We start from the raw sequence: 22,582 nt of genomic DNA, 5'->3' as shown, positions 1-22,582 counted from the left end.
GGTTTTCAGGTTGATAAATCTGTTATTAACGTACCTAAGTTTTATCTAATTTATTTTATTGTGCATTTTAAACTAGCGTAGAACTGTATTGTTTGATTTTTTAAGTTAAAATATGTCTTTTTATGTATCACTCCCATCCTCATTGGTAACGACTACTATATGGAATATATTTTTTAAAGCAAAGTAAAGGAGACTGACTAAATAGTTCATAGTGGACTTCATTGGTAAAAGTGATTTTATAAGGCTTAAATTGTAAATTGATCTCTTACTAATCGCTTTAGCTCTTGAGGAAACCAGCTGTCCTGTGACGAGCGAGTAACAACATTAAAATGGCCTTTTGGAAATTTAGCGAACTAAAAATGTAAGTTATATTCACACTACCAGGTTATAAACACGAATTATCTTATTTTCATAATCTACAAATAATAACTTAATTATTGAACAAAACCCATCTTCAAATAAAATGAATATTAGTTGTAATCTTCTTGTTGGTTTAAAATCACAAATGCCCCACTTTTCCGCAATATGGTTCAATATTGCATCAGCTAGTATGCAATTACTATTAATATTTAGGATAGCATGGAACAAAATAATAGAAGTTATTTGTGACAACCAATTTACAAATTTTTTCCAACATTTGCTAAGATTACCCTAATTCATGCAACACAATTAATCTGTAACGATTAATCCACAGGAACTCCACAACGGGTGAAAATGTTATCCATTTCAATTTGTTGTTATTAGATCCTTGGTCTTACATCATGTACCCTTCCTCCTTTTCCTTAATTAGACTAAAATTATTACCTTACACCATTTGGTATTTTTCAAAACCAAACTTTAAGTAAGCCAAACGGTATAAAAGAAAGTTAAGAGTAGGCTAAATGTAACATATGCAACTACTTAACAGTTTATGAAAGGCAAATTTACTAGAGGCAACTCTAGAGCAAACGCCGTTAACATGAAGTTTCATGTAAGACTTCAATCAAACGTCTCTACATTTGGTTAAATCAGCTCGATCGAGAAGAACACCATTCACAGAGGCTGCAGCAGTTGTATATTTTTGTTCTTAAGATAAATAATTAACTAAATTTTCTTCTAATGGTTTATTTCCATATTCATGGTAGTAAATTAGTATAATTAAGGAACACACTGAATAAATTTCTTAATAACATTATATGCATGTAACTGTTGCAGAGAGCATGTCCTTCTCATGAGCACAAAGGGTGTCCTGCAACCGGTTCTTCTACAAGCGGGTATTATTCAGCTGTAAGGATGTATATAATTCTATAGTAATTATCGTTATGTTCGTGATGTAAGATAGCGAATGGCTACTACTTAAAATTAAACTAAAATTTTGCTTGAACTCCTCCTCAAAATCTCTACTATTTGTGTTTCTTTGAATTTGTGAAAGACGGTAATCTTGGTTAACTTGTGGTCAACTAGAATCACATTGACAGTTAAAACATTTGGAGTACTGTAATAGTATTTATAAAAACTAAATAAAACCATGCCTGAAACTGAAGTTACAGGATAAAACAACAGAAGGCGATTTACCAGATGGCATTCTTGGTTATCATAAGGCATGTGTCAAGCAACAACAAACTTGTGTCGTCCTGTACGGCATCGGTTTTAAAATCACACTACGTCCTTTACTTTAGAGCTGGCTCGCGTGTATTTTTACCACACAAGACTCTTTTTCTTTTATTACTTTACACAAGGTACTTTTACGCCCGTGCCTATATCTTTGGTCGAATAAGTCTCATTTAAAGATATGAATAATACACATCCAGACACTTTAATTTTTTTGTAAAGTTTATATTTCTTGAGTATATAAACGATGAAGACCAAACGAGTTTCAGATTGCTTTATGAAAAGCCAAATAAAACATTGAAAATTCTTAAAAATAGGAAAAATATCTAACTTTTTAAAACTTAAATTCTCCAATGATAATTAATTAGAACCTGCCAAAAATTATGTGAAATTATTAGTCAGTTCTTTTTTTAATTTCTGAGCTATTAGATTGGAAAGTGAGCAATGAGATTCATACAGAATGTTAAGTATGAAATGCAACATTGTAACCATATTTGATATAACTCTAAAATATCATTAGTAAGTTCCATGATATGATATGTGGGGAGCATTTCTACACGCAGGACGGCATAATGTTGTGATACAGTTTGCAAGTATCACCAGATTTCTACTTAATGTTTCTTGCTTTGATGGGAATGCTACAAACATGTCTTTATGTTTCAGTCTCAAATAGACAGCTCGCATACCGTCATCCCAACTCCTAACCAGGTAAGGCATTAGGTCATATAGACTGTACATCCATAATTTATATTGTACAATATGTTGTAAAATCCTAACCGGTTTGGTTGTTGGTTGCGCACAAGTAAGTGTTAAGTACCAAGAATTCATAATAATATTAATATAAATTTGTATATGTACAATATAATTTAGGTGGGAATATAATCGGAAATATACGTACAGACAATAAGTTAAACATTTTAAGCATTTTCCTTCATGCCTACTTTCAGTAGGTTTCAAGGAAAATAAAAATATTTTAGAGTGCCTTGTTGATACTTACAAATGTATATATTTAAAATTGTGTAAAGATAAATCCAACCTGAAGATTTATGGTAAATTCTCAGTTGATTTTATTTCAACAACCACTCTACTGAGCAATGTTTTTAATGTGTCGGTATTCAAAAAATTACAATGATTTATTTTGCAGGTAACATTAAAACAGGTTTACGGTACTTATTAATAACCAATCCAGCATAAATTTCTTTAACTTAATTAAATTTAAATAAAATCTCACAAGAATTAGAACCTTTAACTCTTTACAAATAATAAATTGAATTCTTCAAATAAATACTTTTCTTTGATTTTATAAGTTTAAAATACAGTTGGCACCTCAAAAGTATACCTAATGATACAATAAAAATTTAACATGCCTGACAAAAGATGACACATTGATCTGTGATTGATGGAGCTTCAACCAATCACGAGATAGCGCTACCCCCTCCACTCAACTATATGAGTGGATGCGCATTATTGGTATAGTTAATTCTGTTTAATCTATCTTGAACGATAAAGTTGGATCTCCACAGGGAAAGCCGAAATATTTTAAGATTATAACTGTGTCAGCAGCGGTTTGACGTGGTACGAACCGCAAAACTTAAAATATAGTCTACCTTCGATCATCAGTCACAAATAGATAAGTTTGACTGGTTAAAATTTAGTAATATTCAATCATTTAGTCAGATACAAAACGCATAGCCTATCTTATCACATTACGATGACAACCCCATGTCCCAACTTGACCGTAGAATGCCGTAGTAAACTCAAATAGACCTGGTAGGTCAAAGTCAAGCATTTATATTAAACACATTAGAAATACATCCCATATTTTCTCAGTTAAATCCGGGGTTCTTCAGGGTGCCATGCTTAAAATTAATATTTTTAACAACATTAACAATGCTTTTACTGATAATACTGAGTAGAAATTTCTGCTGTATGAAGATGACATTAATTTGTACTACTCTATTAAGCCTCTAATGAGTGGCTTTCTTCATAGATCCCGGGATCATGTGCACTGATTTGAAACAAACCAGATGTCCCTTAATGTGGAGAAGTGTAAGGAAATTACTTTTTGTAGAAGGACTCACGCCATTTTCAATACATTTAATGCTAATGGAGTAGGAACGTTGTAGTGACATAACATACCTGGTTATATATCTTACGTCAACTTTGTCTTTGTCTCCACTTGGAAGATATCTGCACTAGGGCCAGCAAAGTACTTGGTCTGATTGCTAGAGCAGTGAAGAGTCGACTATTTGTATAGTCTCTAGTCCTGCTGTTCGTTCTCAAAGTCCAAGAATATGGGAGTATTGTGTAACAATCATATCATATGATCAAAACCCCAATACATCAATGTCAGTCATTTCGTGAGACCGAAGGAGCTCTTGCTTAAATATCATTAATGGGAGGTGCCTATGGAACAACTTGAGCTTCAAATTTTTAACCTACAGCCTTTAGAGGACCAGATAGCTGTTGCAGATGCTATGATACTCTTGAAACTGGTTCGTGGAATATTTGAAGAACAGTCCACGTCCTCTTCTGGTGCATCTTGGCAACGCTATTTTCGGATCGGTCGACATTTCATTGTGACAGCTTCCATATATCTAAAAAGAAAATCAAGCCTGTCAACATACCATCCATGTAGACCTAACTTTACTATCTAGCCCAGTCCAGACTTTTTGTCTTCTGTGTTATCATATATATAGCCACACGTGAACGCTCTTTGTTTATACACAAGTTTTTCTCATTGGTTGTTACTCTCATTTGTTGATTAATATAGGCTTGTTTAATCAATTCATTTGTTGAATTAATATTTTGTTGTTAACTGTTCAATTTTTAATAGTTTATCGGTTGTTATTATTTTATTACTTTTTACCAATTTTTACAGTCTTTTTATTTATATTTATATATTATATTTATTATTTTGTGTTCCTACTTCTTATAATTTAAGTTTCACTCTTGAGTTTGTTACGTTTTGAATTAGTGCATTTTTTATATACTTTACATCGTAGTAACATCTTGCTATCCAAGTAACGACTAAACTGAGCTGTTCCAAAAGTTGGGTGCAAACGATGAGGATCATTTCCTCCAACGCTCTCTGGATAAGATCTGCAACTGGTGCACTAATAACAGAATGCAACTTAATGCGTGAAAATGTTTGAAGATTTCCTTCTGTCGTAGCAAATCACTTCTCCAGACCAAATATACCATCCAAGACACAGCTTTACAGCGCTGCTAGGTAGTGAAGGATTTTGGCGTTCTCCTAAACGGTACACTCACTCTAGATCATCACATTGAGGCCATCCGCAGTGAAGCGAGCAAGTTGTTGGGCTTTCTTTGGCTAGCATCTGCCAGTGCTTGTCTGAACTCCTCTATTGTTTTCCTCTACAGGTCTCTTTTACGTAATATTCTTAAGTATGGCTCTAAGGTCTGGAAACCGTATTACATCCATCACATCACATACTTTTTTTGGTCCTTGGATAGTAGTTTGAATCTAACGTATTTTTCTGGTGCAAGTTATTTTACTGTTTTATACTTTGTTATTGGTGCTCAGGTGTATTTAGACTATATTTATATCATCAATTGAACCAGAGTGAGTGCATCTACCTATTAGTTCTTAAATTCTATTGTTTAATCTTTGCATAATTTAATTAATTTTTCAACCCTATTTCACTTACCGTTGAGAGTGCAAACGGTTTCCAGCTGTCATCATCACTCAGCAAGTCATAGACACTAAAATTCAGTCAACTGAATCCCAAGAGCCTGGCAGGTTATTTATGCATGTAGCCTGTATATTTTAATTCGCTTCGCTTAGTATGGTTGTTTGACGAGTGTATTATCTCGTTCCTTGTTGCTTCTCGCTGCTTTATAACATAGTTCGTCAGTCAACGTGACAAATATCAACTTACTTTTCCATTTATGATACATAATTTACTCATGTTTTGAAATTATTGCTTAGTGTTGCCAGTCATTATTTCAACATTATTCAATTTAGGTGATATAAAAAGCACACTTCAGTGGTGAACTGAGTAGCTACTGATTTGTGAGCTGTTTGCTTTCTCGTTGTTGCATTTCACAAAGTATAGTTTTGAGATATAAGATACAGTACATTCTTTGTATTATGTCTACTTCCTGTCCTGTTTGCGTAAAAGAAGTCTTAGATACAGAAGAAGGCTTGTGCTGTGATGCCGAGTGTGAGAGATGATTTCACAGAGAATGTGTGAAAAATGTCTAAATCTGAATACCAACGATTTAGCAACGACAACAATACAAAATGGTATTGTCATAGAACTGACTGTAAAAAGACACTGGCAAGTCCCAATAGATGCCAAGCTGGATACCATTCTCTCTAAGTTGTCTTCCCTTGCCACTAAAACAGAACTCTCAGAAGGACTACAACTTATAAAAAAAGACCTGGAATTGGTGACCTCCAAATTACTGGAACTTGAGCCTCGCTTGGCTATGTTGAATCTGAAATAAGCACTATCAAGGATAAACAGGTAGCGGGTTGTGATCAGCTTTTTGAAGATGTTTTATCCGAATGCAACGATCGTAATCGACGTGCCAAAAATGTTATTGTACATAACATCCCGAGTCAAACACAACCTCAAAAACTGCGGATGCCGTTTTTGTCCAGGATTTTCTTGCTCATTTGAAATCTAATGTTCAGTATTCAGATGTTCGTCATTTTAGATTGGGGAAAAAAAGGACAAATCGTCCTCTCATGCTTTGTATGCCGTCTGAAGGCACTGCTATTCACATTTTCAAAAACTTCAAGGAAAATGATGTTCCTAATAGCATGCGTGGAATATCAATCTCTCATGACCGCACTCCTCGAGAGAAAAGACATCTGGAGACTCTTCGTGCCACCTTAAAGTCCAAACAGGATGCTGGTGATACTTCCCTAACGATTAGATTTAAGAATGGAACGCCTTCTAATTGTGCCAAAAAACGAATAAACTCCAACGGTAAACAGCAGCATGTTTCTCTGAATGTTTACTGCCAAAATGTAAATGGTCTTCGTTTCGAAGCTTATTGAGTTTACAAAATAGTTTATCTGCATGCCTTGATGATGTTATTCTACTATGTGAAACAAATCTCTCTCCTGATATCCCCGACTCCGAAGTTGTTGGTGATACTGACTTCATTGTTCATAGATGTGATAGGTCTGCTGCTACAAGTCACAAAAGTTCTGGTGGAGGAACCCTACTTGCAGTTCGTAAGAAGCTTTTGTCTAAGCGACTATACTCTGGATTCAACATCGAAAGCGTCTTTGCCCTTGTGAAATTAGGATTTGGTTTTGATCTTCTTCTGGCCTGTGTCTACATCCCCCCTTCAAGTCCTCTTTCTGTTTACCGTGAATTCTGTGATGTGGTTACTGAGACAGTCGAATTGGCAAACTTCCCAAAAGAAGACACTCATTTTCGGAGACTTCAACTTGCCTCACTTCGATGTCAATTTACCTGTATCTGGTCTCCCTCAACATTGCAGCGAATACCTCCGTGACATGTCTTCTGTGCACTCTCTCTTCCAGATAAATCATGTTCAGAACCATAGAGGAGTAACATTGGACTTGGTCTTTCATTCTGATAGCGAGGTGCAAGTTAGCAGGGCTAATGATTGGTTGATTAAACCTGAAATTCATCATCCTCCTCTGTCCCTTACTCTTGAGTGCTATATGCCCTCTACTTGTGACAACAGCTACAGCGGCTACAACTTGGGGAAGTGTGACCTCCCAGCTGCTTTTACAGCCCTACAGGAGGCAGATATGGGATTTATTCACCAGCCGATCTCAGTTGATGAAAAGTTCGACATTCTGGAAAGTTCCTTAGAGAAAATCGTCAAAAATGCAAGTCCGTTGAAGAAATTTGGTATCTCACGCTTCCCTAGGTGGTTTAATAATGACCTAAAAAAAATGCATTATCGAAAAGAAAGCTGCGCATGCACGTTTCAAGAGAAGTTTCAATCTTGCCCATTATTATGAGTTCTCGAGGCTGAGAGAGATACTTGTAGGTCGCTGTCTCGTGAATGCCACATTCGATATTTGTCCAATGTTCAATCAAGCATATCTTCTAATCCACGAGCTTTCTGGGGACTAGTTAAAGCTCAAAGAAAAGAAATACTCCTGATATGCCATCTAGTCTGCATTTAGATGATGAAGTGGCCAGTGACACAACAAGCATTTGCCAGCTGTTCTCCAGTTATTTCAACTCAGTCTACTCTCCCTCGTTACGAGTTTCACCTAGCTTTAGCTATGCCGTCTTCGATTCTCTTTGTGTCATAACAACCTCAAAAGAAGAAGTTCTCAGCAAGCTTAAGAATCTGGACACTACAAAGGGAGCTGGAATTGACAATATACCGCCATCTATGCTTCATCACTGCCGATCTCTCTTAGCTCAACCCCTCACAGTGTTGTTCAATGACTCACTTAACAAAGGAATCTTCCCTAGCTCTTTAAAGTTGGGCTTCATCATTCCTTTACATAAAGCAAATGATCCCAGCGACATACGGAACTACCGTCCAATCACTATTCTGCCGGCAATTGGCAAAGTTTTTGAAAGTATCGTGGTAGATAGACTGAATCCTTTTCTATCCAAAATAATCCATCCTTACCAACATGGTTTTATGAAGGGCAAGTTCTACTGTCTCCAACCTCCTGCTCTTTCAAGAATATGTTTTGTCTGCTTTTCGCAAGAACTACCAAGTTGATACAGTCTACATCGATATGGCAAAGGCCTTCGACAAGGTCGACCACACAATTCTTGTGTCTAAGTTGCTGGCTTACGGAGTGGCTGAACCTCTTTTGTCATGGATCTCTATTATCTTCAAAAACGTTCTCTGGTCGTGAGGATTGGTTCCGCCACTTCCACTCAGTTCTCACCTTCTTCAGGAGTTACACAAGGTTCTTTGCTGGGACCTTGCCTCTTCAATGTCTTTGTCAATGACCTACTAGACAAATTAACTGTAAAGGCCTTACAATTTGCTGACGACCTGAAGATTTCATCGCTGTGTCTACACCAGAAGACTCTCAAGAAATTTCAAAATAGCCTTTCCGGAATTGAGGATTGGTGTGTCAGGAATAACATGTCTGTAAATCCCAGTAAGTGCTCTTGTATAACTTATCACCGCATCAAATCTCCAGTCATATACGTATACTCCATTTCTGGTACATCCATTCCACGGTCCCCAGTGTATAAAAGACCTAGGCGTTATATTTGCCAGCGACATGGGATTTTCTGGACATATAGACCACATCAGTAGCAGAGCAAACAAGATGCTTGGTTTCATAGCAAGATTCTCCAGAGGCATTGACAACCCTTCTGCTCTTCGCTCTCTGTATTGTTCCCTTGTGAGACAGCTTGTGGAATATGCAAGTCCGTGTGGTCGCCTTACACTGTTGGCAATAGGACGAGACTGGAGGCTTCTACAAAGGCGTTTTCTTCGCTTGATTGGTGTCCGGCTGGGTTTTGCCTATCTTGATGTGCCTGTGGAGGAACTGTCCGGCAATCTGAACTTATCACCTCTTGCCCTGCGACGTGACGTGGCTGATGTTGTCCTTCTCTGGAAGATAGTGAGTGTCGCATGAACTGTCCAGATCTCCTAGCTGAAATCGACCTCAGAATTCGGCAAACACAAGATCTCGAGATCTGCTGGGTCGAAGATACCACTCAACCAACTTCGACTTCAACAGTCCTTTCGCAAGGTTTATTCGCCTGGGAAATCGGGTTGCGTCTGGGTGTGACCTGTTCTTCGATGGACTTCACCAGGTTCGCCGGCAGGCCTTCTCTCTTCTTTCTGCTGGGGTTGTACAGGCGCGGACCATCGCGCGTGGAGTGGAAGTTCTCACCAATTAAGCTACTGATTATACAGCAGTGGCCAGCTGTTCAGGAGGAAGGTCACCTCGCTTATCGCAGCTCAAGAGTGATTGGAAGCGCCTCTACGGAGTGTCGTGCACTGCAATTTTATATAATAATTTATTTCCTAGCTACTTATTAATACTCATTTTTAATACTAATATATGGTATTCTTGTTATTGCTAAATTACATAGTTTATTAGCTGTTAATATTAGTTCTCATTGCTTTTATATATTTATTATATTTTACTTATTCCTGTTATTGCACTTTTATATAGTTTTATTATTGTTGGTATTTATTATTATATATATTGTATTGTTGTTAGTATCTGGTTTTTGTTAATTAATTGCTGTATTTGCAGAACACATCTTGCAGTTTCATTGTTTATGTTTCAATAGTTTATATTTTTGTTTACATCTTGTTGTTTATAAGCTTCATAATGTTATTGTATCGCATTCTCTCGATTTATACACTTATTCTTTTTTTTTATTTTTATTGCCTTATCGCTTGTATCAGCTATTGTGTAATTTATTGTAAAATGGTTTTGTCCGTTTATAAATAAATAAATAAATAAATAAATAAATCACAAGGCTGAAAAGAATTCAGAGAAGGTTGGTAAGGGTTGGTACCAAAATGGGCTGGGGGTATCTTGAGGTTCCTGTTGACAACCTGATGAGACAACTGGATCTCTGTCCACCTGTGGAACGCTTCGACTTTTCTGATCAAGATCCTCTACAAACTCGTGAATGAAATCACCGACTGCTCCGCTCTTCCTACAAAGGTCAACTCTTAAGGATACAAGGAGCTGCTAGGTTTACTGATCTCTTTGCACACAGCCACCACCGAACAAATTATTTGAAGTCAGGACCTATCGCAAGATTTCAACCGCTGAGAAACTCCGTTCCTATAGAGGCGGAGTTCTTCTTCAACAACCTACGAACGTAAAGACATCTCGTCGAGAAGTGAGTCGAATGCATCGTCACCAGTCGCCGATACTCCCGATCGCCACATGTATTCTGGCATTAAAAACTGTCTTCTTCAGTTCGAAGATTCATGATTCATCATGAAATTATAAATTAATAAAGCACACGGCAAGCAATTAATACAAAAACTAAAAGAATTACAATTAATTATTCGAAAGTCGTAGAGATGATTCGTCCGTTTAGGGCTACTTGAAGGCTCGCTCGTCTGGTACTATTTTGAGGCGATTTGACTACAGGAATTACGACTCATCAGGAAATTTTCGATTCTTTATGAAACAAGGAAAGTAATAGAAACACAATAAAGTTTATTTAGGTCTCCAATAAGGAAAACCTGTCCAAAAACCGTGCCCTCCGGATAATAGCAAAGTACCGAACAAATATAAATATATATATATATATATATATTCATTAAATTTGTATAAGTGGCAATAGCCTAATTTAATTTCAATCAATATTGAATCGCAAAAAGTACATGCTCCACCGGGACTCGAACCCGGATCTCTCGAACCCGGATCTCATTTATTAAATATCCGGCAAGTGAGAGATCCAGGTTCGAGTTCCGGCGGAGCAAGTACGTTTTGCGATTCAATATATATATTTTGTATATATATATATATATTACTAAGAATTATCAGCTGAACTGTTCCTTAACTTGACTTTTACCTACGGCGTATTTGAGTTTAGTCTCGTTTAATGCATTACTAATATGTGAAACTGCCTTTATTTAAGGAGATAGTCTAACCTGTTGTAAGCCAGTTAGTGATTTTACAGTTTCTGAATGACAAGATGTGTATTTTCACTTTCAATTTAAAGCTTGTATGTTTTTATAACTGCTAATTAATGTAATTTGAATACAAATTGTTTCAAAAATTATATTACATAGCTGTTAAATGTAATGTTGTTTTTTTAAATAAACATTTATATGTACAGTATAGTATTTGTATATGTATGACTATATAGGAGTACATAAAGCCATGGCAATAAATGTGTAATACTATTTGGATTGCCCTGTTGTTGTAGAGCCGGTCATCGTCTCTGTCACAATCTTCTTTCTCTTCGCCAACTACCCCTTGTTATTACTCCCCTCCACAAGCGTACGCTGCCGGCCACGTCCAGCCAGCCCAATTTCGCACCCCCTCACCGCCATCACCACGAAGACACATACGTACCCCGTCACCCCCGTCACCGATGTCTACCCCATCCCCACGGCACTACAGGCGGGAGCATGCTTCTCCACGTGTACTCTTCCCGTCTCCCTCACCACCTCAGATGTTCAGCTCGCCTTCCTCTCAATCTTCTTACTCGTCCTCCTGGCCTTCCTCACCCTCCCAAAGCCCCGATTCCACGTACCCCTCACCACCTCGCCACGGTCGACCTAACGTGTGCCGTACACCCGGTGAGGCCACTCCTCCTCCATCTCCTCCCCCTCCAAGACGGTGCCCCCGCGCCCCCCAGCGCTCACCGGAGACCACTCCCCCTTCCAGAGGGTACGCCGACCGGCGCTCACCAGGAAATCCTCCCCGCAGAAGGTATGCTCCTCGGCGCCTACCATTCTCTGACCAATGCGACAGCCCGGACAGTACTACTGCACCTCTACCTCCTCGCCAGGTGGCGTATCGGGAGCCTCCCGGAGAAGCCATGGCCCGGCCTACTAATCCTGTAAGCATGTTTATCACTTCCACGGCAGTTATTCAAGCAGATTGTAACGGTGAATTATTGCTTGAATTTATTTTTCTCGATATGAAACAGTAAGCACTATTCATTTCGAGATAGAAATTCCTGGCTGGGATAAATATATACGTTATCCTTTGTGCAAATTTAAACTGCAATACTTTTAAAATTATATTTTATTTCCTCTAAAATAAAAATTAATTTGCGGTCTTTATTTGTTCCTTACAAACCTAACTTGAGTATATTGGGAAATTTTGAACTTACTGATAAAATGTTAGTTTTATGTCGGTTTTTATAATACGCTGTGTTATAGTTACAAAATGTACCCCATTTTAAGGCTACTAATTTCTTTAATAGAAAATTTCAATGTTTTTTGTTAAACCATAAATATATTGTAAGTCTTAAAGTAAAACCAAAGACATATACAAACTACATAAAACTGAGCAATTCAAACATAAATTTGTGTGGTATTTTATTTTTGAAGTAACTCAGGAAACAACTGCCTAAAATATTTCATAAACGTTACGAAAAAATCTTAAACCCCTTGTATTGTAAAATGCTCTGTGAATAAAATGGGGTGCAAAAAACATGTTCCATTGCACCAAGGTTGTCGCAGTTGTATTTCTGTATTGTTTTTTACATGTAATTTTTACCTTGAAGTTTAAACTTTACTGAGGTTTTACTTTTTGATTAATTTAAAATAAATGTTCTTTCCTTTTAAGTCCAAAACATGGCATTCTTATCACTAGTTTATATTCAGTAGAAAATAATTGTAAAACCGAGTACTCATTGCTAACCTATACATAATTTGTTTGATGTGTTTTGTCGCAGAACTTCATCAGGCGTGTAGTCAGTCTAAGACGACGCCTACAAATCATGCACAGAAATCTGCCACGGCACTGGTGGGTATAGTTGTTATACAACTTTTATATTGATTGGTTTTTAAATATTTGTTTCAAACTGTGTCAGTAATAATATGTTTATTGGATAAGTTGTAGCATAACCCATAACTCAGTAATTGGCAAATTCTTTCTTCTGTCTGTCCGCAGGATATCTCAAAGACAAATTGGACTGCAGAATTGACATTTTTGCGTAAAACTGCACTTTTAAATAAAATAGGCATGATCATTTTGCATTTTTTGATGTTGCATTATCCTCCGCGGGATATGGGTGAGCGTTAGCAAAGCCTTTTACTCAGGGAGACATATTCAGAAGAAATATAGCTATAAACTTAAAATTATGCATGAAACCATACCTAAATTCACCAAGATATGAGTCAATTATAGTGCATATCAATGGGTCTACATGTGATTTGATTTATCATCAGCAAATTCAAGGTGATATATCCACAGGATATCCCAAAAGGGATTGAATTTTGGCATGAAACCTTGACAAGATTGAGTTTGATGATGGTTCATATCCCTCCATAAGATGTCCTTACTTTATCCTTACCGTAGGCTTTCAGCAATACGTGGACTAACCTATTCCTACATTGTAATTGCTTAACTGCTCGTTTTATGGATAATGAGCACATATAGTCATACTAAATCATATGAATTGTAGGTCGTAAAGTACTAAACATATTTTTATCTTCATTTTGAATGGCTTTTCTATCCAGACATGATTTGATGTAACACAAGTAAGTTTACGAAATACCTTTATATTGCTGTTGTCTTCGATTCGAGTCACAGATTTTTCAAACTAAGTGTTTTGACATAGTGATTGGGTCGGATATAGCACGTCCCCTCGCATCTTGGCAAAATCACACGACATAAGGGAGTAAGATGATTTGCAAAATCACCACTAGCTCTTGGATGAAAAATACAGGAAAAAATAATTGTCACGCAAACGAACGTGTTATATGGAAGAAATTACAGGATTTAAATAATTTTCTATCGTCATATATTAAAAAATAGGATTTAACATACATCATATTAGATTCAAGATCGAGAACAATGATGTTCTGAAGGCGTCTGCTCTTGAAGCAGTTGAGCAGAAAAGTAGTATTTTAGTAACTTCGTCCAAAGCAGTGCACTTATTATTATAAAATGTGTCAGCTAGAGAGTTTTTTGTGCAAGGAATCTGATGTTGGGAAAAAATAAATATGGCAAAAGAATTTTGGGAGGATTCTGGAGAAATTTATAGTTTTAAAGATTATTATTTAATAGATAGCAGTATACAAGTCTGGCTGTTTCAATACCAAAAATTGAATGTGACAGTCTTACAAAACATTTTGATAAAATGCTCTTTTCTAGGGATTATTAAGTTTAAAATTATATGGTCTCTTGTGGGTGCCTTGGAATGGCTATTGGTCGCTGATTGTGCAGGCAGGCAAGAAATTCCCCTTCATGACTTTGGAAATATATTTTTTTAGAATATTGGCTTATTAATAATACTTCGTGTTTTGGAGGGCTGTAGCTTCAGAAGGATTGTATTTCCGGTGATATGGATACTCTACATACTTTTCATTGTTTATAATATTCATAATGTATGAATTATTTATAATATGTGTACACATGAGTTTGCAATATTCGGAATAGCTCAAATGTCTTAAACCGATAAAAAACTACACTAATTTAAACTTTTTTTGTTCTCTTAGGACAAGATGCTTATAAATTGCACGTAGTCCTGTAAGAACCTTTACTCTGCTTCCGGAGTGACAGGCTATTCAGGATGGGTAAGGATAGGGAGGAAGGGCCGCCTCTTATTGAGATATATGAGGAAAAATTAGGGCACTACATCTCAAAGTCATGTCTCCCCGAAAGAAGAGGACGCCAGCTCTGAACCAGCCTCTCCAGTCAAAGTAGGCAGGGGGTGGCACACCCTTGTTGAGCTAGCAAGAACCTCTGAGGTTAGGGAACAAATCCCACCAACTCCAACAGTCATCTCCCAAAGTAGACTAGACCTATCGAATTGCCCATGAACCCCAGAATCTTGAATTTTGCGGTTAGAATGTGTGATCCTGGACATTCATAAGGTTGCCCAGATTTAAGTGACACTTCGGTTTTTGCTATGCCCATTGGTGAGTTCAACTGGAAGGTATAAACCAGCCAGGAGTGATTCCTGCTGGGTTCTTAAACGAAATTGCGTTGAACTATTATTGAACTAACTCTTATTACGTAATAAAGTGGTATAGATTTTTTAAATTTATTGATTTTGTTTCAGAGATCGCACCCGGGGGTGGCGGGGCACCTGTACGTACAACTTGTCGTTGTCTGAAATCACTCATCTCATGTTCTGTCACGTGATACAAATTAAAAACCCTGTTTTATTAAACATTTTACAATTTTCTGTGTTTTATATTAATTAAATTACATCCCTCAATTAAATTTACAATAGAACTAATGTATTGGCGCAACACATTTACACGTTTAAAATTGTTATGACTTAAATATTTATTGTTACAACTCGTTCATTGTTTTGAACTTTTAACAAAAATATTGTTAAAGGATACAAACATTAATTATTTTTACTTTCAATGTGTTAGAAAAAAGGGTATTGTCCATACCTTAAACTGCGTTTTAATTTTATTAAAAAGTTTGATTGTATTGGTAAATCTTACCAAAAACATAAGATATATGTTTACTGACACCGAAATACCTCTGAAAATCGTTATAAAGAAAAATATGTTTGAAAAATAAAGTCTGGCAACAAAAAAGGTACATTGTTTAAAACTGAATGAAGCAATTTACCGGTACAAGCTCTTAATAGTTATACAAAGATCTTCTAGAGAGACACAGGATAACCCCTTTCATTAATAATGTTTAATAATTTTAACGTTCATGTAACTAGGATATATAAATAAATATCAGTGGTTTTCTAATTTAAATAGATTACTCTGTTATGTTTATTAGTCCCATAAAGACGTGTCTTACAGAACATAAACATTTAAGATTCCAATTTTAATAGCCAATATTGAGTGAAATTCGTGGTCAATTTGTCATTTTATCCAACTTTTAAAGAAAGTAACAAATTTTTTTCGGCTGAATGATAATTTTCGAGATATTTAATACTCCGGAAACTAGAATAAATAAATAATATAGTTTATTCTGCCTGTAAACAAAGATTTCGCTTGTAAGTTTACGAGAATTAAGCCAATCATACATTTTTTAAAGTGATGTACCATCACTTTTAATATATGTGTTTTTTGACGTGAGGTTTATTGTGTACCAATAAAAACCTAAAATAGTGGTGGTAGTTATAGTTTAGTATGGCGTCGAATCACTAAAGTGCTAAACCACCACCAACAACACCACCACCAGTGTATTGTTTAGGTGGTCTACTTCTGGTACAGAAACTCAAGTGTTCGCACATCTAAGGAGTGGACATAATAAACCCCGTTGTTGCTGGACCCTAATTTATTATACTTGACATAAATGTGCATAACGCAATCCGATGGCCAGGTCTAGTAGTTCCACTGCCCAGGACCCACTTTCGCCCCAACAATACAAGCGACTTCTGTTGAATGGTTATAATTAATAAACTCAATGCGTGTTTATTAAATATATTTAACAACGTGTTTTTTACATTCATAATTACCAGGGTTGTACACACGTTATTTATAAGAAATCGTGTATATATAATACGTAGAATTATAATGTGCTAATGTAATAGATGAGAACTATTCTAATATCCAATATTTATACACTTGTATTATTAAATTCCTCTTGTCAAACACTTATACTGAAATAATATATTTCAATAGCTGCTTGACGCACTGTGCAGGAATAACTTCAAAGAGCTACATTTCTAGCATGATCAGGGTTTAAATTATACACTTAATATTGTGATAAAAATTTTCTTGCAATTTAGTTTATTTTTTTATTCAACTCTGGAATAATTTCAATTTACAGTGTTTCAAATGAAATATGTTCCACTGCAGTAGATAAGATATAAGAGCCATATTTCATTACTAGTTACTTTTATGCCTGTTAATTAAATAATAAGTTAAATATGTAACGAAATAGAAATACTGAATAAAATAATCGTTTACAAGAATAATCAAAAACTTCTAGTAAAATGATAATTAAAAAGTAAGTATAGCTTTGACGTATGTAATACTGTAATTGAATGGAAGTAATTAAAATGTACCCAAAGTTACGATAAGAAAAAAATAAATCGTGAAAAATTAAAATTTTTTCCATATTTACACCTTTAGCCCCAACATTCATTTATGATCATCCTGTACTTTTACGAATGAATAAAACGTGTCTTTCACAATGGCTTTTCAGTTGGATAATATTGTTTTAACATGGTCCCAGGTCTTTAGGTACCATATTTGAAGGTAAGAAAAATAAATATTTGTTTTTTATTCTACGAAGAGTGATAACAGAATTTAAAGCGTAATTTTGGAACATCTTTCAATCAGGCCCAAAGAAAAATAGGTTGATGAAAATTATGTATGAACTACGTACATTATGTATATACTATGTATATAATTTTTTTATAATAAAGTTAGAAATCAATAAAAACGAATCAACGATTTGCCTAAATTTACTTCTTCAGATCCCTGTTCTCGTGAAGTGATCAAAACATTTTAATCTACTTTTTCTGTCATCAGGGAATATATCTTTAGAGGTTATAAATTTAAAAGTATTTATATTAGGAAAGAGTATTGCATACCTCAATGTACGTTTATATTCAACTTGGAAAAATTCCATCTCATAAACTTCATATACTGACTGACCGTTTCACATAAAATTAAAAAACTCCTCTTGCCATGAGTATTCTCTTAGGAGGCATATGAATAGAACGTGAGCTAAAAATAATCACAATCTGGGATCCCATTAAAACAGGGTACATGGGTACAGGCTTTTGAGTAGAGTCCTTCACAGAACCCCCTTGGTTGAACTGTGAAGTATTTAGTCCCCCACTTTCTCGTAGGTACTTATTTTTGGAAATACATAACTGTATTCCATTACCTGAGTAATTAAATTCGACACCAAGCAATTCTCTTGTCAGCCTACTCAAACTAGATAATAATCTAAAGCAGGGGATGATGAATTTTACTAGATTGCAAACATTCAATAAGCTTCGGGCTAGGAAAGGTAAGAGTAAAATTGCACCAACAATCTTTTCAAAGGGCATCAGAGGAAGGACTATCCATGCCTCCCATTGGAGCCATGTACCAGTAAAGCTGCTGAACCAAATGTGACAGCTGACCAATAAATGTCACCCCAATGGTTCGTCATTACAATTGCGGAAGGAATTTCCTATCTCCGAACACAGCATTCATGGCCTCTTGCAAGAAATTGTCTTGAGATAATGGATTTAGCAAGACAGCAGAGCACCTTCAGCGTACGTGAAGTAACTGAAGTAGATAAAAACGCTTTTCATCCAGTCTTCCACTCGTCTTTCACCAAAAAAAAATTGTTAAAGAAACATCTATCTGACTAGAACTACACAACAAACTCGTTGTACCAATCAATAACAGCTCCTAGTAATGAAATAAAATTGTATAGAAAAGCAAAGGTTGATATACATACATGGCTGATGGTTCTGGGAAAGCGTGAGCTGATGGATCAGCAGTCTAAGATGTATTTGTTACAGAGGTAGAGCACGTTCAAATTTCGTCTGTGACCATAGAACTTTTATCAGTACCATTGACCTTGTATTGTATCAACTCTCCTCATTATTTTGTTTAACATGATATTCACGCAGGCCAGTGACCCATTAGAAAAGACAGAATAACGTTTACCCGTGAATTCGCCCGACGCGATATCGTCTACTGCCATCAATTTCGTATAATATGATTATAACTTAACGTGATACTATTACTTCTTTTCATTATGTCAGACAGAAACCGCATATTAACTGGATTCTTTCGTTCTATACAGAATGAAATAACGGAACTAATAAATTGCTAAATAAGCTAACCTTAACTTTACAAATAACGACTTTACCCGAAATGACCACTCTTAATCAATCATATGTAGACATATGTTTAGTGCCCAACCACAATTAACCAAAATTAACACACTTTATCAAGACATCAAGTTAGTAAACAAGTCAAGTTTCAAAATTTTGGGTTTTTATAAATATCCAGATTGTAAAATGACAATACGAGATAAAGAGTAATATTTCGAGCAAGTAAGTAGAATATAAGCTACAAACCTTTGGAAAGTCTAGGATAAAGGTGTATATATTTTTTATACAAATTGTAACCTGTAGCTGATCAAAAATGTATAACGAATAATTTTGTGTCAAACTATCAAACTTTATTGTATATCTTACAAAAACACTAGTCAACATAGTTTTAGCAATTTTAGTCATATAAATGCTATAAATATTTCATATAAGTTACTGCTATTTTATTTAGATCTAATTGTTTTCATCTTGTTAAAAACGCTTAGTTCTGCATATTTATCTGGCAGTTTAAAAAACTGCTAACTGAAAGTTTAAAAGTAGTTACACTTTTAATATTGCAGAGGTATTATTCTTCTGGTAATTCTGAGCAATTACTGGGCCAGATTTAGTTTTTGTAAATTTTATTTTGACGATCAGGTAGTGCTTATAAAGTAAGAATCATGAAGTATTGGAAGTACCATTTACTTTGTGTGCCCTTCAAAGGCGCCATCGAGCTCCGCTATGATGACAAAGAACATTTTTAATCGGTGATTTCTTGTGCCGATCAGTTAATCATCATCTAATCATGGTAAAGTACCTATTAGATCATAAAATTAGACAAAATAATAATCATACTATAATTTATTTTAACCTAGCCAATCTTCTGATAAGACTTGATGTATTTTTAATTAATTAAGAAATGTGTTACATTCATCCCATTCACCATGGGGTAGTCTATTCTACTCGTCGAATAAGTTTCTATTTATTTATTTATTGACAAACAGTAATACACTGTATGCACTTATATGAAGAATATTTTTCTCTCTAATAATAATATAGAAAGTGTTTGTGTAAATATAACTCAGGAAACCGATTTAATTCCGAACATTTGTCAATATTCACTGGTAAAATAATCAGTAACACTACGTTTCGAGATCTGCCTTCTGATCTCTTCCTCAGGTGAATAACTCAGGTAACCAAACACTCAACAATCTACAATCTAGGTTAAAGTTAAGAAATCGTACCAGAGCGCTGTGACACGCATAAGTCAGGAATCACAACCACGTTGTGTGTCAACTCCACTAACTCTAAAACATCCACTTAATAAAAACAATACTTAACACAGGTCACAACAGGTCTGCACTTGCCAACCAACCAACTAAGACTCATCAGAGGCCAATAATAATTGGCAATCGTCACGGCAGAGACAAGATGCCAGCAAAACCCGAGGGAACTGGGTTGGGCTCTTTTTTATTATTGGTTCATTCTAAACGAACTTCTTAAAACCATACTGTGCATTCGCATTGGTTTATTACAAATATATTATCTGTTTGATAGTTAATTTTTAAGAATTGCTAACCGAAGCGCCCTAATTGCAATTGATGCTTGACTAATTGGTTGGTCTGCTAATGTAAAGTATGAGACCATGATTATTTTATTTTTAAAGAAATGAGGTTTTCGATATATTATGTGGGCTTCATCCCAATTTATACAATGGTCTTCTAAAAAAGTGTGCGATTTTTACGATTATGTGAAATTTTTGACTTTTCTGCTAGCCCCTTTATCGTTTATTCTTTTTGTTCTATCATTATTTCGTTTAGTGGTATTATTGTATCGCCTATGTATTCCCTAATGCAACTACTTTTTATGCTATAAATGCAGGTTTTAGAATCCTGTGTGCCATTTTTTGTTTTGTTTTACATGATTTTGTCTAAGACTATTGTGTGAATTAAACGTGGTTCTAATGTTGTACTTTCTACTTACTCTCCTATTTCCTCCGATAATCCCAGCACATAAAGGATTGACATAAACGCAAAAGTCTGATTATTCTGATTTACTGACTCAGAATTCATTCTTCTGGTTAGTCTGCATTTGTTTGCTACTTATTGAAAGTATCCATGGCTTGAGTAAGCTATCAATTCCACTTTGTCAGATTTTTGATGGTATGATTAATAGTTTAAATATTTTCTTATGTGTGTTATATTTTGAAATCCGTAGTCTTAAAGACTTCCTTATCTCTGAATACACACAAATCCAAAAAAGGAAACTTATTTTGGACTTCCACTTCAATTATGATGTGGATGGAAGGAGAAATATTATTAATTTTAAAATATCTTTCAGTTTAGTGTCTCCATCAGGAAAAAAATAAAGGTATCATCTACATACCTCCACCAAATCTTCGGTTTGAATTGAGCTAAAGCCAAGGCTCAATTCCCTCGCATAATATAATGGCAACAATAAGAGACAGTGGAGAACCCAGTGCCATCCACTAATCGTGATGGTAAATTTGATCCTCTAACTCAAAATAATTACAATGAATGCATAGTTTTAACAGTTATAATTACTGGCTTGGGAACTTCAGTCGTCTCATTTAACGTTTGGTCTTATTTGGGACGTGAACAGATTGCAGATATAGATACGTAGTTTTACTGATTTCTTGTATCATTGAGCGATGGCAAATGTTCGGAAAAACCTATTTCCTTCACAATCCTTCCATTGCCAAAAGAAAACTTCAAAAAGTACTATATATCATGCTTGTCTAGGAAAAATTAAATAAATGAAAATTATAATACTTTTCCAGTTAAGAATTAAATTAGTTCTTTGAGAAGTAAATATGAACATGGATATTGCTCACTAATTTTGATTGTCTAGTTTCCTCTCAGGATGGGAGATCGTCGGAAACCATGTCCCGGCCCCGGGCCACGGCAAAGGAGGCGATGGGGCAGCGCAGATGTAAGCTTCTATTCAATGAATAGTAGTTTCTACTTTATTTTATAAGAAATAGTGATCAGTGAAATATCAAAATAACTTCTACGTTCAATATCAATCCATATTCACATCATGTTGATTAACTCACGTTGCGTGAGAGTTTTTATGTTGGTGAATATAGAGAATAAGGTACATGGATAAAAATTAAATTAAGAGTTTCAGTTTCTTCCTTATTCTGAAGTGCTCGCTCAAGATAGCCAGCTTCCAAAATCTTTTCTACTGAAAATTACGCTACTTTTATCCATTTGTTAACAACAATGAGATAAAACAAATTTATCTAACCGCATTGATAACTGAACTCTATAATATTGGTTATCCTGCAATAAACACGTATTTTCGTATTTCATTATAGTTTTGACTACTAAATAAATCTCAAAATGAGTATTGTATGCCAACGACATATGCCCTGATTCTGAGAAAACTCCTGATGATAGTAATTATTTAAAGAAAATATAGAGTTAAATTACAGTCAAGGCGAAGCCAAACTGATTTTATATAACAAAATTAGGATATATAGAAGGAAATTAACAATTCTGATAACAATGGTGTTCTTGACAAAAGAAATAAATATACCAGTGACACCAATAATAATGTTAATCTATATGCCGAAAGTCAATTTCCACTTTATAAACACATAACGTGGTTTATCTTGAAAT

The 22,582-nt window shown here is 35.3% G+C and overlaps 2 protein-coding genes across 30 annotated transcripts in view; both read left to right on the top strand.

Moving 5' to 3' along the window:
* Positions 1–15,382, top strand: part of LOC124362988 (extensin-like) — a 34,082-nt gene extending 18,700 nt beyond the window's left edge. Inside the window, exons 14-18 of the mRNA XM_046817966.1 lie at positions 1,195–1,266; positions 2,254–2,298; positions 11,442–12,080; positions 12,924–12,994; positions 15,258–15,382. Coding sequence (XP_046673922.1) covers positions 1,195–1,266; positions 2,254–2,298; positions 11,442–12,080; positions 12,924–12,994; position 15,258 — 828 coding nt within the window. The 3' untranslated portion in view covers positions 15,259–15,382. The remainder of the gene's footprint in view (positions 1–1,194; positions 1,267–2,253; positions 2,299–11,441; positions 12,081–12,923; positions 12,995–15,257) is intronic.
* A 3,664-nt stretch (positions 15,383–19,046) lies between these two features.
* The window catches only part of LOC124362986 (proteoglycan 4-like), a 121,278-nt gene continuing 117,742 nt past the window's right edge, over positions 19,047–22,582 (top strand). For all 29 annotated transcript variants that reach the window (XM_046817939.1, XM_046817940.1, XM_046817957.1 and 26 more), the window contains exons 1-2: positions 19,047–19,181; positions 21,810–21,890. In XM_046817939.1, the coding sequence (XP_046673895.1) occupies positions 21,822–21,890 (69 nt within the window). In that variant the 5' untranslated portion in view covers positions 19,047–19,181; positions 21,810–21,821. The remainder of the gene's footprint in view (positions 19,182–21,809; positions 21,891–22,582) is intronic.

This window comes from Homalodisca vitripennis, chromosome 5, assembly GCF_021130785.1.
Source record: "Homalodisca vitripennis isolate AUS2020 chromosome 5, UT_GWSS_2.1, whole genome shotgun sequence".
Lineage (NCBI taxonomy): Eukaryota > Metazoa > Arthropoda > Insecta > Hemiptera > Cicadellidae > Homalodisca > Homalodisca vitripennis.
The sequence above is the reverse complement of the archived record's forward strand: the minus strand, read 5'-3'. Positions and strand labels throughout refer to the sequence as shown.